The sequence below is a fragment of the Leuciscus leuciscus genome, assembly GCF_965113295.1.
Source record: "Leuciscus leuciscus genome assembly, chromosome: 9".
Classification (NCBI taxonomy): domain Eukaryota; kingdom Metazoa; phylum Chordata; class Actinopteri; order Cypriniformes; family Leuciscidae; genus Leuciscus; species Leuciscus leuciscus.
The window spans coordinates 2357627-2376256 of NC_138733.1; the positions used below are offsets into that span (position 1 = coordinate 2357627).

Consider the following 18630-nt stretch of genomic DNA (forward strand, 5'->3'; position numbering starts at 1 on the left):
ACATCGGTTATGTATGTCCGTGCTGCAGTCAACGGTAACGCGTGCGATTAATATTTTTCAGTTTAACGCGTTAAAAATATTTAACGCAATTAAGTTCCTCTTCATGCAAATGCTTTTAAACCATGCAAGTGAGAAAATACAAAAGAGAATGCGCTGTCTGTGATGCTGACATACGACACACACGACGCACAGAACGACGCGCGCCAGAATCGACTTCTCTTTCTCTTTGAGTATCCTCATGAGAGCAGTCTTAAATTAGTTAAATAAAGTCTTAAATGAATGTTTAGAGTTGTGAGAAAATGGGACGCGTGTGGGATCCACATGTGCAGCAGTGACATCAGAATCAAATAACACTCATTCATAAAAAATGCCATTAAACAATTATTTTAAATATACTGTATTTATGTTGTTTCTACATTAATTTGGAGATTAACTGTGAAATTAGGGCTGGGCGTTATGACCAAAATCTCATATCACGATATAAGTCATCTCATATCCCGATAACGATATATATCACGATATAGTACCTTTTCTGTAAATTCAATCAATTAATAGTTTAAATATTTACCACATGGAAAATACTTTCTTTTAATATATATATATATATATATATATATATTGAGTATAGAATATAAATATGTCACAGTGTCTGGTTGTGTTTCCCCGGGTACCCACTAGATGTCCTCCTTACCCCCACGGTGTCTTGCACTAGGAACTTCATCTCCCACAATTCTGTCTGTGAATTGCACCCAGGTGTCTGTATTTTGTAATCACCAGCTGTCTCTTGTTATCCCCTTGTCATTCATGTATATAAGCCCTGTTTGTCTTGTGTTCTTTGTGTATCAATGTTTAATGTCACACCGTGTCTGTTGCCTGAGTTTTTCCCTGCCTTGTCTGTTTCTTGTTTTTGTTATTTGCCTACCTGGATTCTGACCTTTGCCTGTTTTTGGATTTCGCTTTTTGGATTACCCTTTTATAATAAACACCTCACTTGCTGCACTTTGGATCCCGTGCTCATTCTCTTTGGTGGTCGTGACAGATTGATACACCCACCTAGGATCCAAGCAGTATGAGCGCCCGCCGCAATTTCCCCGCTGCCAGAGGGGAACAAGGAGGACCATCAGCACCAGAACCCAGAATGAACATTTTCGAATGCTTTGCACTGTGGGCTCAGATTACGGAGGAGAGAATGGCGGTCAACTCCCCTGAGCCACAGCTCAAGAACACCGGGCAAACCAGGTCGGTTAACGTTCCCCTCCGTGAACATTCCTTCGTGGGGACCCACCAGGTAAAATTTCGCGGTACCCGTGGAGGTCGCAGAGGAGGTGGAGGTGGGCGGGAGGAGATCCCGTCCCATTACCCGTTCTGGCCGCACGTCGATCCAGAGGTTCCCCCGCCGCGGGCTCCACCCAGTCCAGAGCCGTCCACTCGCCATCAGAGACGGCGGAGGAGGAGGAAACCTCTCGGCCTCGACCACGGGTCCGAGATTGTGCCCGTACAGCCCGCTGTCACTCCGGAGACTGTGCCTGTACAGCCAGCTGTCATTCCGAAGCCCGTGCAGCCAGCTGTCATTCCGAAGCCCGTGCACGTGCAGCCAGCTGTCAGTCCGGAGCCAGTGTCTGTTCCTGAGCCGGAGCCGGTGTCTGTTCCGGAGCCGGTGTCTGTTCCTGTTCCGGAGCCGGAGCCGGTGTCTGTTCCTGAGCCGGAGCCGGTGTCTGTTCCTGAGCCGGAGCCGGTGTCTGTTCCTGAGCCGGAGCCGGTGTCTGTTCCTGAGCCGGAGCCGGTGTCTGTTCCTGAGCCGGAGCCGGTGTCTGTTCCTGAGCCGGAGCCGGTGTCTGTTCCTGAGCCGGAGCCGGTGTCTGTTCCTGAGCCGGAGCCGGTGTCTGTTCCTGAGCCGGAGCCGGTGTCTGTTCCTGAGCCGGAGCCAGTGTCTGTTCCTGAGCCGGAGCCAGTGTCTGTGTCTGTTCCTGTTCCTGAGCCGGAGCCAGTGTCTGTTCCTGAGTCCTCAGTGACTGCGACACTGGTCATTATGACCACAGCCATGTGGTGTGTGTGGGCTACGCACACACTTGAACCGGTGGTGTCTGTTCCAGTGCCTGAGCCGGTGGTGCCAGTTCCAGTGCCCGAGCCAGTTCCAGTGCCTGAGCCGGTGGTGCCAGTTCCAGTGCCTGAGCCGGTGGTGCCAGTTCCAGTGCCAGTTCAAGTGCCTGAGCCGGTGGTGCCAGTTCCAGTGCCTGAGCCGGTGGTGCCAGTTCCAGTGCCCGAGCCGGTGGTGCCAGTTCCTGAGCCCGAGCCGGTGGTGCCAGTTCCTGAGCCCGAGCCGGTGGTGCCAGTTCCAGTGCCCGAGCCGGTGGTGCCAGTTCCAGTTTTTTTAGATTTAGATTTTAGATTTCGTTAGATTTATTTTTCTCATAACAGCTAAAATAACTTAATATATGCCTTGTCTTAATATGACCTACTTAATATAGGCAATAGGCATATAATAGCCTATATGACAAATTAGCAAAACTTGGCCACTAAATATTTAATTTTCAATTATTTTAATTATCACAATTAAAGTTTTAATTTTATTAAATTGAACAAGCGCAACAATCAGCATTTAATCAAATATTCTAAAAGATGTTTATTTCAACATAATATTTCGTTTTTTCGACATAATATGTGTGCGTGCAACAAGCAAGATGTGTATTTGTAAATCCGGTGATGCGTGCATTGATTTTTATCAATAAACTAGTGTTTTCTGACAGTGTCGACTGCAAAGATGAAGTTGACGATCGTCATATTTGTAGTGAACGCACCTAGAGAGAAATGCACATAAAGACATAATCAGAGAGTAGAAATGTCTTCAAATCAGCGTTTGAAGACATTTCAAGCTTTGTGTATTTGATGTATTTATCATGTCTGTGTGAGGCATACGCTGAGTTTCGTTAAGTTAGGAGGATGAGATGCGCTCCAGCTGACGTGCAATGCAAGTGACCGCGCGGGCGCCTCCATGATTAGTGTCTGTTATATTTGCTTCTCTTACTTATTCAATCCAGGCAATTGGTAGATGAAAAATTTATTAAAATTAAGATACAATTTATAGAAAACGAAATTCACTTTAAAGAAAGGTTTTCTACTAAACAAAACTTAATGAAGTGGTCAAAATCATGTCTGACCCACTCCATATCCATCTCTCGATATAATGCATCCTATCTTACTCGTGCTGTTCACTTTTCATATTCAACATAGATGGAAAAAAATAACATTATAATATTTTAACAAATATGATACTAAATGAGATTATTTAATGGCTACAACAGTATAGTAGGCCTATAGACTCTATTTGTACAAATTGCTGCACATTAATTTAATTAAATGAAACCTTGTAACGAATTCACACTGTAGGGTAGACTGTGTACAGTTGAGACACCTTAAATAACTTGCGTTCGCAGCAAGCACAAGTTGTGATTTTTGCTGTGCACTTGCATATTAGTGTCAGCTGGGAAGGAAATATAGAGACCAGACCTCTTGGAACTTTAATTGAATACATAGCGTTGGTAAAGCAAACTGAAATTACATCCCTACAAATTTATTAGGCCCTACTGAAAATAAATGTATCGAATTTAAGCAAAGTAGCCTAAATGTTAAGACTGTAAGCCCTTTGCTTTTTTACGTAGCCTATAAAGGACTCTTATAGCCGACTTTGTGTTAATTTAATTTGTAGAGGATTTTTTTAACTCGAACATTAACACTGAAATAAATGAAACTAAATTATTGTAAATTAATTCAAACATTGACTTGCTATTAGCTAACATATGCTAGGAAGCAGCATTTGGATTTTGCGTTATGTATGATATTTAAGAATGAAATACAGTAGTCCCGCGTTGTTGTGGTCAGCATAGGTTTCTTTAATGAATGAAATATAAAAATACAAAACATTTCAATAGAAAAATATTGAAAACAATTCAATAGGCCTATTTTACATTTCTACATTCCAGTAGAACCCCCGTTGCGCTGTACCACCGCCGGCAAAACCTTCGGAAGGTGATCGATGTAGTTATTGCACACTGTTTTTGTCAGGCGATCTCTCCAGTAAGTCACTATGGCCTGAAGAAGCTCGTCTTTGTTCCATGGCTTAGCCTCACGTCTGATGAACTCTTTTAGTGCGTGCCAAACCAGTTTGATCGGGTTGAGACCTGGTGATCTGCGGGCAAGGTACGCCATTTTACGCCATTGAATGTCACACAATAGGAAAGAAGACTTTGGAAATATGTACGTTAATATTAATGTTAGTAGGGTCGGAAACACCCCCGCCTCATCTCAGGAGCTGGCTTGAGTTGGCTTAAAGTGGGGGAGGGCGCATACTTTGCATTTGAATGTTGTGTGACATTCTAAAACATTTCACTAATGACGACTCACAACCGACCCTACTAACATTAATATTAACGTACATATTTCCAAAGTCTTCTTTCCTATTGTGTGACATTCAATGGCGTAAAATGTGTGTTCTAAGTGTGTGTGATTGCACGCATTGTGTTTATCGTGTAGTAAAGAGTGGGCATCCACAACAAACTGGGATGGTTCGAGAGGCAAACGTGGACTGCCTGTGAACGTAAGGCACTTTATAACTAATTCAGTTGCCCAGAGATTCCCGCGCATGGCTAGCTGTGACGGCAAGCGGATCAAGGACAGGGTGAACGAATTTCTACGCTCCCCGAGGAATACTATATAAAAATTGTCCCTAATGTAAAATGGAAATGAATGGTAATTTTATTTTATAAATATAAAATATTTAATATAGGCTATAGGAGAAAAAAACAATATGGTGTAGCAATATTTTAGAACTATCAAATCTCTCTGCATTAATAATAAAAAAGTATGTTTGTTCGGGATTTGAACCCGTGTCATCTGAATTATTGAAACGTAAGTTATAGCCTACCACTCGGCCACGAATTTGTTTTGTTTTATTTTGTTTGAAATGTATTTTTACATATTTTGCTTTCGTTAATGTTAACCAATTCTGTTGTAGCATAATAGGCCTATATTTTTTCCCTAAAAGTCTGTTTTATTCTCTGCTTTGTTTGTTTATATTTTTACATATTCAATCAGTCTCATTTTTGTTCAAATAATGAAAAAAGTTTTTTGTTTTTTTTACAAGATCTTGCGGCATTTTTTTTTTTTAAATAAACAGATAGGAAACTTACCTTTTAAAATGCCGCAGTTGCTGCTGTTTTGCCGTCACTTGCGCCACCCGGTATAGCCTAGTCATTTCGCGAACGACTTTGAAATTCGACTGGTTTATTTTTTCTGCGGCAGTAATTGGCATTGTGGTTGATTATTTATTAAAGAATTCAATTGATAATCATAACAACATGTAAGCCTATTTAATTCTGAATATAACAAAGAATGCTTAAACCGACTAACATCGGTTAGTAACTGCAAGTCCTGAAAATGTTTTAATTTTACGGTAAATTATTTTAATTTATTTCACTGTTATGTTTCAGTTAATAAATCTACAAACACATTAAAATAACACGAAGTAAATGACAAGTAACCTATTGACATAGCCTTTCTAAATTATAGAAAAACTGGGCACAATGTTAACGTGTGTCTACGTTGTTTAAATTTAATGAATTTGAATTCGTTTAACCACAATATTTATCTTGAATTTATCTGTGACCTCAGCTCAGATTACTGCCGCGGCAGATTACGTCATAAAGAGAATAAACTGACACTTTTCAAAGTCTGTGATTACAGCGCCACTCAGCGGTAAAAGGCAGCAAATACATATCCCAATTTTGCCGCCGCAGGAACGGCGGCGGTAAAAGTCTTATTCTGGTTGTCCACCATCTGTATATGCTACTGTATATGTCACCAAATGTCAAACAATTAGGCCTATATTTCAGTGAAAATGAATAGCAGGTAATATGCAACTTTTTGTTTTTGAAACCAGCGGAAATTGCAGGATAGTGTAGAACATTGATTCAAACAATGTCACATCACGCACTTAAAGCTCTTCTGTAAACGGAGGAAACAGAATAAAACTAAATATATAAAACTAATATATAGGCCTATACGCAAAATATAGGCTATTTCACTTAAATAATTACAGATTAACAAAACGAAAGGAACATTTTTGCTGGCCTCGGTTCATGCAACGGGATCCAAAGTTCACACAGAGGAAACCGAGACGGCAGAAAACGGCATCGTGCTTGTTTTCTGTATTTTACAAAAACTATACAGTTTTGAATAATTTTGTTGTTGTTGCTTCTATCCGTATGACTATACGGAGTAACAGGTCCCTCAGAAGGACAAAAAATCCTGTGATCGCGCCGACGCCTCACACGTGCACATGTTCTAGCATTGCTAACTTGACATCGCAGCATGTTCATTATCAAAATAAAATAGTCAACCAAACATATAGAAAGTTAACCAAACCATGTCCATGCTACAGAGGTAGCCCCTCGTTTAGGAATGAGCTCCTCGGTTTGTCTTGGCTGGTCCTTCTCCTGCTCGGAGCCACCCGGTTCTGTCTCCCCTTCACTCGCCATTATTCACGTTTCTGCCTGCGTCCCCGTGGTTGCGTGTAAGATTGCAGTCATCCAAATGATGAAAAAGTTTTGTCGTAAACAATGTTTTTTGCGACACCACGATATAAACGATAGAGCATAATATGAACAATATACTTTTTATATCGTCCATACGATATATATCGTCATATCGCACAGCCCTATGTGAAATTATTACATAAAATATATAAAAAACAAGCTATCTTGTGCAATTATAACAAAATTATCCCAATATAAAAACACAAATACACTGAGTGAGCAAACATTTAGGTGAGATTTTCAATGGTAATTGAGCAATGTTTATATAGCCTATGAATAAAAGCCTTAATTAAATATGTCATCATGTAAAGTGATCTCTTCAGAAGAAATTAATGATTTCATAGACTTTAAATGGATGGACAAAAAAATTGGATAATATTAAAAATATCTATATGACAGTAGGCCTATACTGCAGTTCTTCCCTGTAGTATCGAAAATTGACACATTTCAAGGTATAGTATCAAAGTAGTATTGTGACAACGCTAGTGTAGGGTGCCACGCATTTTAAAAAATGTTCAAAGGGTGCCTTGACTGAAAAAAGGTTGGGAAACACTGATCTAGAGTATCGAAGGCTGCACTTAAATCTAACATCATAAAGGCAACACTTTTTCCGGAGTCCATACTTAAAATATCATTTGTAACCTTTAATAATGTTGATTCTGTGCTATGTCCTAAATCCAGCCTGAAAAATATACATAGTTATTTACAATCAAAAAGTCTAAGTTGAATATGGACAACTTTCTCTAAGATCTTATTCATAAAAGGCAATTTCGAAAATAGGTCTAAAATTTTTTAAATCCTGTGAATCCAAATACATTTTTTTTAAAACAGCATACTTAAACCCTTATGGTACAGTTCCATAAAATAAACTACTATTGATAATCAATAATATATGTGGAGCAATAGTGTCTACAACCTCTTTTAACAATCACAACGGGAGAACGTCATAGAGTGAGGTAGTCGGTAGGGGTGTAACGATTCGTTTTAACAACGATTCGATTCGATTCACGATTCATGGTTGTCGATACGATTCAAGGACGATATTGGTTCATTTAGAACGATACGATCCGAAACGATTCAGTGACTTGAAATCGATTCAGTGACTTTTTAGCCCAAAATTATTGTAAGTGAATCAGGTATCAATTAACTATGGATATAAACAAACAAGTAAAACACAAATTAATGTCAAATGCATTCACATTTTATTTTAATATAGGTAGGACTGAACGATTATGACAAAAATGATAATTGTTGATTATTCCCTTGAAATTGTAATTGTGATTATTAATTACGATTATCACAACATTGAATGATGTTTTGAATAGTTTGGCTATGGGATCCACATTTCCCCATGGTCATCAAGCCGCGACCCACCTTTTTAGGAATTATATAAGCCTATTATAATACATTTGTTTACACAAAAATTGTTGACACACAAGTTCTGTCCCCCTTTACTTAACAAAAAAAATATTAAGAATATGACAAATACTGATAGACAGTAGCACTGCAAGGTTAAGCTATTAAATAGCAGTCCCAAACTAGTTTTTGTTAATACAATCTTGGTATGAGCCACCACAGTCATATACAAATATACAAAATAACCAGTAAGTTGCATTTTGTTATGGAAACAAACAACAATTAGGCTACCATGGTGATACACAATACTTAGAAGCACTGGTAAAGAAACATGGAAACTGCTCCTGATAAATAGCAACTCATATGGCGTACCAATAACGTAATTTATTGGTATTTTACTTTTATTTCTTAACTTACTAATTTACGACGTTGCATTCTCGTATGACTTTAGTGAAGTGATACAGCGCGCTCCGCCGCATTTGCGCGTGCAGTTGAAGAGTGCGCGCTCCTGCAGTAGCCTATAGCGGCTGAGAGGACAAGAAAGTCTGTTTTTCTGAGGTGAGAGACTTTGCGCTGCTTGACTGTTGTTGCGCTGCTGCTAGCGCGTCACGCATGGCGACGACGACACAGATAGGCAGACTGAATCAAGTCACGTTTAACGCCTTTATCATTAAATGTGCAAAGAAAAAACATCCATATAAAGTTTAACGTGCTTAAATCCGGTTGGAGCGCACGCTGGCGTGTCTGACTGCCGCTGCTCTACCAGCTCAGTTTTCTTGCGTGAACTTATATTTTAATTTTGAGCTATCCATTTTGGATTCAAGGGAGCGCCTGTTTACTTGAAGGCCTTTCGTCCGCTAAAATTATATTTCCTCTGATGAGGATTGGCTCTTACTGGCTGGTGTAGGAAGGATTTTGGCGAGTGTGATCGACTACTCTCGGCTGGACGATCAGCTGTTAATCGCGGGGTTCGCCCGAACTTCCTGCCAACACTTCATCTCCATAAACATTGTCTTGCCGTGGAAGACTTTGTCTTGTGAGTGCAATATTGAATCGGCCGTCTCCGCCGGATGATCGGCTGTAAATCGCGGGATTTCCCGATCCACCTGCATACTCTTCATCCATACCATCGGCCTGTCGCGGAAGAGTCGCATAGACTCAGCTCTGCGCTCGGACGGTCCGGCTGCGGACTGGGATGCTACTGCCTTTCGGCCGGAGGATCGTATTGATGTGGATATTGCTCGATTTACTCGCCGGCCATCTATTACAACAGCGGCTTCACTGACGTGTGTTAGGACTTAGACCTGGTGATGGTGGCGCTTCAGAGGATGCTGTCCTTCCTGCTCACTGTTCTGGCATGTCACAGCGGTTTTAATGTACTTTTCTACACTGCTGTTCCGACTCTGGATTATCATACAAGTATGGCTATCTTCTACTCATCTCTGGATCTGCATAAACTAAACTCAACATATCGTCTGCCTGTGGACATTTATAATTACTGTGCTCACTTGAAAATTGTGCGCCGTCCTCGTTATGTCCACCGAGGATCCCGGCGCAGTTTCTATAAAGACGCACAGTTCACTTCTCTGGCAAATGACGTCATTCCAGTAATTTCATCCTGTCGGTCTTCCTCCAAGCCAGTCGCAAAGTTACGGTCAGTAAACCTGCTAAATCTTTGTTCTATCAAGATTTCATCTCCAAATCATGAAATAGCAGAATCTCAGACACTGAGGATGGCCTTGATAAACGCGAGGTCATTATCTAATAAATCGTTCATTTTAAATGACTTTTTCACTACAAACTCACTGGACTTTCTATTTGTGACTGAAACCTGGCTGAAACCCGATGAATTCTCATCTCTTGGTGAACTTTCTCCCCCGGATTGTGCCTTTTTTACCACCCCAAGACTTTCCGGTCAGGGTGGGGGTGTTGCTACTGTTTTTAAAAATCATTTTAAAAACAATCAACTGCAAACGGATGTGTACTCAAGCTTTGAAGTACAGTTAATGAGAATTAACATAAGGAGTCCTGTATTATGTGCATTGATTTACAGGCCTCCTAAATTTAACAAAGATTTCATCCAACAATTCTCTGAGTTTCTCTCTAATATTGTATCCCGTTGTGATAGGCTGTTGATTCTAGGAGACTTTAACATTCATATCTGTTGTCCATCTAAACCTTTGGTGAAAGAATTTTCTTGTCTTATTGAATCTTTTAACCTGTCACAATCAGTCTTTAGCCCTACTCATAATCTGGGTCACATTTTAGATCTGGTGTTGTCACATGGTTTTCCCGTAACAAATCTGAGAGTAGTTGATGCTGCTATCTCAGACCATATGCCAATTGTGTTTGAATCTGTTTGTGTTATTCCCACCTCAACTTGCTCAAAGTCTTTGAACTACTCTCGTTTTATCCAACCTTCTACTGCCAGCTTATTTTCTGAGTACTATCAGGCCAACCTTGCGAATGTCATCCCATTTGACGAATTAAATACTGAAGAGATGGTGGAGGTTTTTACTAAAGCCTGCTCCATTTCTTTAGACGTTGTTGCTCCCCTTAAGCCCAGGAAAGCTAAGGGAAAGGGCCCCTCACAGCCTTGGTTAAATGATTTTACTCGCTCTCTTAGACAAGAGTGTCGTAAGGCAGAGCGTAAGTGGAAGAAAGATAAACTTCAAATTTCATATGAATGTTTAACTGCATGCTTAATCACTTACCAAAAATCAGTGAAAGAGGAAAAATCCAAATTCCTCTCAAAACTCATCACAGAAAATGCAAACCGGCCGAGAATGCTGTTTAAGACAATTGATTCTGTGCTAAAACCATTACCAGCCCCTACTCTTGTTCTATCTCGAGAAACATGTGAGAACTTTTCACAGTTTTTTAATGAAAAAGTTTTGACGATCAAGGGTTCCATTAAGCCAGTAATATATACTCCACCTCTGACCTGCTCACCAATCAATTCACTAACTTGTTTTCACCCTGTTTCCTCTTCTCAGCTGGCTGATATTGTTTCTAGGGCAAAATGTTCCAGTTGTGAGTCTGATGTTGTTCCTACTCGTCTCTTTAAGGAAGTGTTCGAAACTTTGTGCCCAGCTGTAACAGATATTATTAACAGTTCTCTAGCGACCGGAATTGTCCCTGCTAGTTTTAAACATGCTGTAGTTCACCCTCTGCTTAAGAAACCCCATTTGGATCCATCTCTCCTCAATAATTTTAGACCTATATCTAAGTTGCCTTTTATTTCTAAACTTTTAGAGAGAGTTGTGCATAGCCAGTTGAATGCCTATCTCAGTACATCCAATATTTCTGATACTTTTCAGTCTGGTTTTAGATCTATGCACAGTACAGAAACTGCTTTGTTGAAGGTCAACAATGACCTTTTGCAAATCCTCGACACCGGATCGCACGCAGTGCTTGTCTTATTAGATTTAAGTGCTGCTTTTGATACGATCGACCATAGTATCTTGCTGCATCGTTTGGAAAAAGTGGTGGGCATTCAGGGCGTTGCCTTGCAGTGGTTAGCCTCGTATCTCAAAGACAGAACCTTCTCAGTAAATATGGGGAAATTTACTTCTACATCTGTTCCCCTCCTTTGTGGTGTGCCCCAAGGGTCCATTTTAAGCCCGCTCCTCTTTTCACTCTATATGTTGCCACTGGGTGCCATTTTTGAGAAACATAGGATATCCTATCACTGTTACGCTGACGATACACAGTTTTATCTACCGGCAAAAACTGATATGTCTTATCCCCTGGAAGCACTGTGTGACTCTTTTGAGGAGATCAAATGTTGGATGGCAAATAATTTCTTACAATTAAATGAAAGTAAGAGCGAAATTTTGACTTTAGGCCCCTCTAGCTTCTCATCTACTTCTAATTCTGGTTCGATCCCTGTCAGTGCTCGACCTCATGTAAGGAATCTCGGATTTACATTTGATTCGGCACTTAACTTTGATAAACAAGTCAGCTCAGTGGTAAAAGGCAGTTTCTTTCACTTGAGATCGATTGCAAAGGTAAAACATTTCTTGTCTCAGAAAGATTTAGAGATTGTAATCCACGCCTTCATTACATCACGGCTGGACTACTGTAATTCCCTGTACTGTGGTCTGCCTCAAACTACAATCTCTCGCCTGCAAATTGTTCAAAATGCTGCAGCGAGACTTCTGACCGGTACAAAAAAGAGAGATCACATTTCACCTATCCTAGAAACTTTACATTGGCTTCCGGTGAAGTTCAGAATCGATTTTAAAATAGCAGTTTTTGTGTACAAGGCGTTATCCGGTGTTGCACCAAAATACCTATCTGACCTTCTTACTCTGTACACTCCCCAAAGAACTCTCAGGTCTTGTAATCAGCTTCTTTTAACTGTCCCGCGCTTTCGCTGCAAAACCAAGGGTGGTCGGGCCTTCTCTGCTGCGGCACCTAAACTCTGGAACAGTTTGCCCTTCGCTGTGAGGTCTGCCCCGTCATTATCCAGTTTTAAATCGGCTCTTAAAACTTATTTATTCTCTCTGGCTTTTAATTAAGTCTCTTTTGATTGATTTTATATGATCTATTAAATGGATTATATTGGGTGTAATCGTGTCTATAATTGTATTTTGTCTTGTCTATTCTAATGCTTTTTATTTGCACACTGTAGCTCTGTACAGCACTTTGGCGCAACTCTGTTGTTTTTAAATGTGCTATAGAAATAAAATTTGACTTGACTTGACTTGACTTGACTGACTAAATCCAATGCGCTATTTCCTAGTATCGATACAATCGATTCATTACCTTTTAAAACGATATTAGATCGATATATGTAGTCCGGAAGGCCAACTTGCCGAGCACAGATCGATCCAGTTGGATCGTAGGAATATAAATCGATACATCGATGTAGTTGATGAATCGTTACACCCCTAGTAGTCGGTTTTAAATGCATTATTATCTTTTCCAATGAGCTAATGTAATCGATTCAAATTTACTTAAACAATGAAACGGATTCATTATATCGACTACAGCATTGCATACAGGCACAATATTCAAACAAATAAGAGTTTATTTGCATTATGTGATATAATCCGCGAAAAATATGAAGATCTAACGGCTCCAACAGCGTTTTGATAGGTTGATAGAGATGCTCTAAGAATATCATAAGATACTTGCGCTTTATCTTTCAGCCACTTAAGATCTGCATGCTGACAAACCCGCCTCAGATTCCATGTTACATTATTTAGCCACGGCTGTTTTTTTACTTTTTGACATCTCATTTTAAAAGGCGCAACATTATCCAAGATCTCAGAGCAAACATAATTAAAAGAATTTACCAATTCATCAGGTCCCACAACGGGCAATGCTGTAGGCTCAGTGTGAAGGGCTAATTCAGCAAAGCAGTTGAGAATGCACTAGGTGTAGAAATAGTGATAACCCGAGTCCATTTGTTGCAGAAGTAAAATTAAACCTAATAGGCATATGGTCCGAGATGGCCATTTCTTCAACACAAATATTTTCTATCGTTATCCCCAAAGAAAACACCAAGTCAAGCGTATGCACATGATCGTGTGTTGGTCCAGAGACACATTGGGATAAGTTAAAGGAATCAACTAAATTCAAAAATTCTTTGCTCATGGACAACAGACATGAATATTAAAATCACCCCTAATCAAAATTCTGTCAGTAGATGGAACAACCACAGATAAAAACTCATAACATTCATCAAGAAAATTCTTATTATAACCAGGAGACCTAAATATCAAGGCACAAAACACTGGCAAGGGGCAAGTCAATCTTCATTAATTGAGCTTCAAAGCTCTTGGAACTTTCAACAGGCAGTAACTTGCACTTCGTCATGTTGTTAAAAATAACAGCCAAGCCTCCACCCTGACGATTACTCCTTGAAGTACTTAAATAGCTACATCCCCTTGGTAAAAGCTCAGCAGGAGGGCTCGTATCAGCGTCATTTAACCAAGTTTCAGTAATAAAAAGAAAGTCCAGCCCATATGTTACATAATAGTCATTCAGGATGAATGTTTTGTTGACAACTGAGTGTGCGTTTATCAAAGCCATAAGCACTGTGGTCGACTCAACGGACCGATTAGAGCAGTGATCTCAAGCTCAATTCCTGGAGGGCCACAGCTCTGCACAGTTTTGCTCCAACCCTAATCAAGCACACCTGATTCAGCTAATCAAGGTCTTCAGGATTACTAGAAACTTCCTTGCAGGGGTGAGTTGGAGCTGGTTGGAGCTAAACTGTTCTTAAGTTTCTTAAGTTTCACCAAGAATCCAGCCCGTATGCCTCGTCCTCCAGAGCACACGCATCCAGTTACCTGACAAACTTTCATCGGCGGCATGGCTGTTCAGCGAACAATTTCAAGTTCAAATCACGGCTGCACATATCCAAAGCCGTAGATCGAAGGCTTAGCAACGAAAGGCGATCCTAGATCAACTGTGAGCAATCCAAATGATTGATAAAACATAAAAGTATAACAAACAAACAAAAGACAGACATCCTAAATGTGGAGCGACGGCAAGCCAACACACAACCTGGCGCCATCTTGGACGTAATCTTAATAACGTTTGTCACCTCTCACGTCTAAATATAAATGTTTATATACATACATTAAAAAAGCATATATTTGAAACTAAATTTCTCACACAAATATCAACAAACAAAAACGGTTAAGTAGATCACAAATCAGGTCAGATAAGTGGAGGGTTTAAAAGCTGAAGTGTGACACTCATATTATTTGTTAAACCATTCATTTATAATGTTTAAGTAAGAAATGTTATAATGTTTTAATAGTGATGATTGTTCTCAGTGTTACTTACCGAGCGTATCTAGTTGCTGTAACCACAGGCAGCAGTTTCTGAAGAACTTCATCTCCAATGTTTTGTGTGACACTAATAAAAAATTAATAAAAAAAGTTAATTATTAATGTTAATAATACTAATTAATATCATAAGTAAATGATACATTACATACCTTACTAAATAACCTCAAATATTTTTTTTAAATAAACACTGCTTTATAAAGGTGATTAAAAAGTGTAGAAGCTACTAATCGTATTCAGCCAACACAGATTTGTTTTTTTTGTTTTTCTTGTCATTGTCATTGTGGCAGGTCTATTAGTCTGCATTTACACTACAACACTATTTTGACATATCAGATTTTTTGTCCTGTCTGTTGCTATGGTTATCCCCAAGGTAGAAAAAAAGTATTTTTGTACCTGCATCAACAAATTATTCGCAGAAATTTTAAGCACAGGAGTTTGTAGGGTTGTAACTTGTTTATTTACCTACTTGTTTAATAAATAATTTATTTAATAATTTACCTAATTTTATTATAACAGGAAATCAAGCACACGAAATGTGAATCATTGTGAAAAAGAAAAATGCCACAAAATTGAAAATATTTCCATTTAAACAATGAAGGCGAGCAATTGGATATTATATCCCACAGCCATGTGCAAACTTTGCGTGAGAGTTATGCCGGTGAAGAAGTCTCAGACGCCAGTCAATTATTCACTACAGAAACTGACAGTATAAACTAACAGAGCTTTTGGCATCTGACGCTGCATTAACGGCACATATTCTCGATGAGACGACGAGAGATTAATCTCATTTATTTTCTTAATGCGTATTTTTATGAATCAATAAGTATTTTGTGTTAAACAAGTTGTTTTTGAAATGAGAAGTAAGTTAATCTAATCTTTTATCCTCACAGCGCGTCAGTTATGCGGTGATGCACTATGATTAATTGGGACAAATTAATTGTAATATTAATATAATGATAAAAGTAGCCTAATAATAATAATAATAACAACAACAACAAAAATGTAATATGGCCCGCTATGCCACTGTGAAGAGCTAAACACCACCAGGAACGGCATCAAGGCCATTAACTGTTTTATCAAGTATACTTTGGCCGTCCGCGTGATGTAATTTTCATCATCAAGAGGATCCGCATGCAGCCCAATTTTTGTGATTGCGCAAACAACGGTCAAATGAGTTTACTTTGAAAGGCTCGTGCACTCAACTGGAAATGAAGTTACTCGGGTCCTTCTGAGTCTTGTAGACTCGAGTCCTCAGCATTAAACACTAGAATGAGACGCTCTAGTAAGTGTGCATGGCTACGTCACATGTTCCCACCTGACTGTCACAGCACAAATATACTATTAAAACTTAATTTAGGAAAAATACTTTCTATCAAATTCTTTATATTAACTAGGCTTTTTTATTAATGCAGTACTGTGAATGACAGCCGTCTGTGTCCCAGTGATTTACATTATTGTCAGTTTAGTGTTCAGTGATTAATTTACACAGAAACAAAAGATTACATGTATGCCTTCATCACCAAATACATTATTTGTGTCTTACATTTCATAATGAACTCAGATAAACTCATCCTTCAAAATGAGCTGAATTAAAAAGATCTGTCTTCAAAAGATCCTTCAAACTGAGACGGCCTTCAGAGGCGCTTGATGACGTGGCAGTCGAGATATGCAGCATTACTAGGACACAGCCACGGTTTGAGAAACACCCGCAAATGATGTACAATATCCCAGAAATCAATCTGTGCCCCGTGATTTAAACACCTCTGATCTCTGAGCTTCTCTTTGTTCATAATGTTTTAGACTGTAATGATTGCACTCAGTGTTACTTACCGATCATTTCTGTCTCCAATTAAGCTCCTCAGGTTAAACTCCTGCAGTGTCTTCTCTGAGGACAACAACACAAACACTAAAGCTGACCACTGAGACGAGGAGAGTTTCACATTGCGTAATCCTCTACGGCTCATATGAGGTTGAGCTTCGTTCACTAGAGAAAGATCACCCAGTTCATTCAGACAGTGAAACAGATTGATGTATTTATCTGGAGAGGGATTCTCACTGATCTTTTCTTTAATATAGTCAACTGTTTTCTCATTGTTGTGAGAGCTGTTTGCTGTCTGTGTCTTTAGTTCTTGTAAGAGACTCTGATTAGACTCCACTGACAGACCCAGAAGGAAACGAAGGAAAAGGTCCAGATGCCCATTTCTACTGTCTAAAGCCTCATCCACAGCTCTCTGATGGAGATCCGATAGGGAAACTTTGTCTTCATTAGTTGGTTTGGTAATCTGGTCAAACACATTGATGTTATTGTTGATAAAGGAGAGATGCACATATAGAGCTGCTAGATGTTCCTGAATGCTCAGATGAACAAAGCAGAAGACTTTCCCCTGGCACAAGCCCAACTCCTCTCTGAAGATCTGAGTGCACAATCCTGAGTAAACTGATGCTTCTGTCTCATCAATGCCACACTCTCTCAGGTCTTCCTCATAGAAGATCAGGTTGCCTTTCACAAGCTGCTGATAAGCCAGTTTCCCCAGTTTGACAATCATGTCTTCATCTTTCACTTTCTTCTCATAGTCCTTCTTATGTTTGATGTTGGTCTGAATGATCAGGAAGTGTGTGTACATTTGAGTGAGAGTCTTGGGAATCTCTCCTCTCTCTGCTTCACTCAACATCTTCTCTAGAACAGTGGCTGAGATCCAGCAGAACACTGGGATGTGGCACATAATAAAGAGGCTCCTTGAGGACTTCAGGTGTGAGATGATCCTGTCGGCCAGACTCTGATCACTGATTCTCTTCCTGAAGTATTTCTTCTTCTGTTTGTCACTGAAGCCTCGTACCTCTGTCACTCGATGGACACACTCAGAGGGGACGAGATCCGCTGCTGCTGGTCTGGAGGTGATCCAGATGAGAGCAGAGGGAAGCAGATTCCCCACAATGAGGTTCGTCAGCAGCTCGTCCACTGAGGCTGATTCAGTCACATCACACAACCTCACATCACTCTGAAAATCCAGAGACAGACGACACTCATCCAGACCATCAAAGATGAACAACACTTTATACTCATCACTGGATATTTCCATTTCTTTTGTTTCAGGGAAAAAGACATGAAGAAGATCTGAAAGACTGAGTGTTTTGTCCTTCATCAAGTTGAGCTCTCTGAAAGCAAGTGGAAATATGAGCTGGACGTCCTGATTCTCTTTCCCTTCAGCCCAGTCCAGGATGAACTTCTGCACAGAGACTGTTTTTCCAATGCCAGCGACTCCCTTTGTCAGCACAGTTCTGATCGGTTTGTCTTGTCCAGGTGAAGGTCTAAAGATGTCACTGCATTTGATCGGTGTGTCCTCTGTTTCTGCTCTCCTGGACTGTGTCTCAATCTGTCTCACCTCATGCTCATTATTGATCTCTCCACTTCCACTCTCTGTGATGTAGAGCTCTGTGTAGATCTCATTCAGGAGTGTTGGGTTTCCCTGCTTTGATATTCCCTCATACAAACACTCAAACTTCTGTCTCAGATTTGATCTCAATGTGTTGAGGACTTCAGCCGGTTTAGAGTCACGGCTGTAAGATTAAAATACCACATTATTACACAAGTTAGAGAAGTAAATAACCGTAAATTACTAAATTATTTTTTTGCTGTATTATGGGACACAGAACCAAAGTCCTTTTAGGCAAGTCGTGCCACTCGGCCGCCATCTTGGCAACGCCTCCGGGCAGCTATTTCGGACTAACAAGACCAGGCTCCTATCTAAATGAATGGGCAGAGAGTCAGAACTGCACTTTCACTGGTCACCGGGACATAAAAACTGCATGTATAGAAACAGCAGTAAAATATGATAAAAATCGCTGAAAAAGTTTGATGACTTTGCCCCAAAATA

General features: G+C 39.9%; 1 protein-coding gene across 31 annotated transcripts in view; it reads right to left on the bottom strand.

Annotated features, from left to right (window-relative positions):
- The window catches only part of LOC309506206 (NACHT, LRR and PYD domains-containing protein 3-like), a 231371-nt gene that overhangs the window by 24857 nt on the left and 187884 nt on the right, over nucleotides 1–18630 (bottom strand). For 2 of the 31 annotated variants that reach the window (XM_082179898.1, XM_082179894.1), the window contains 2 exons: nucleotides 16586–18313; nucleotides 14751–14822 (listed from right to left, as the gene is read on the bottom strand). The exons of the other annotated variants lie outside the window; for them this stretch is intronic. In XM_082179898.1, coding sequence (XP_082036024.1) covers nucleotides 14751–14822; nucleotides 16586–18313 — 1800 coding nt within the window. The remainder of the gene's footprint in view (nucleotides 1–14750; nucleotides 14823–16585; nucleotides 18314–18630) is intronic. 31 annotated transcript variants of the gene reach the window in all.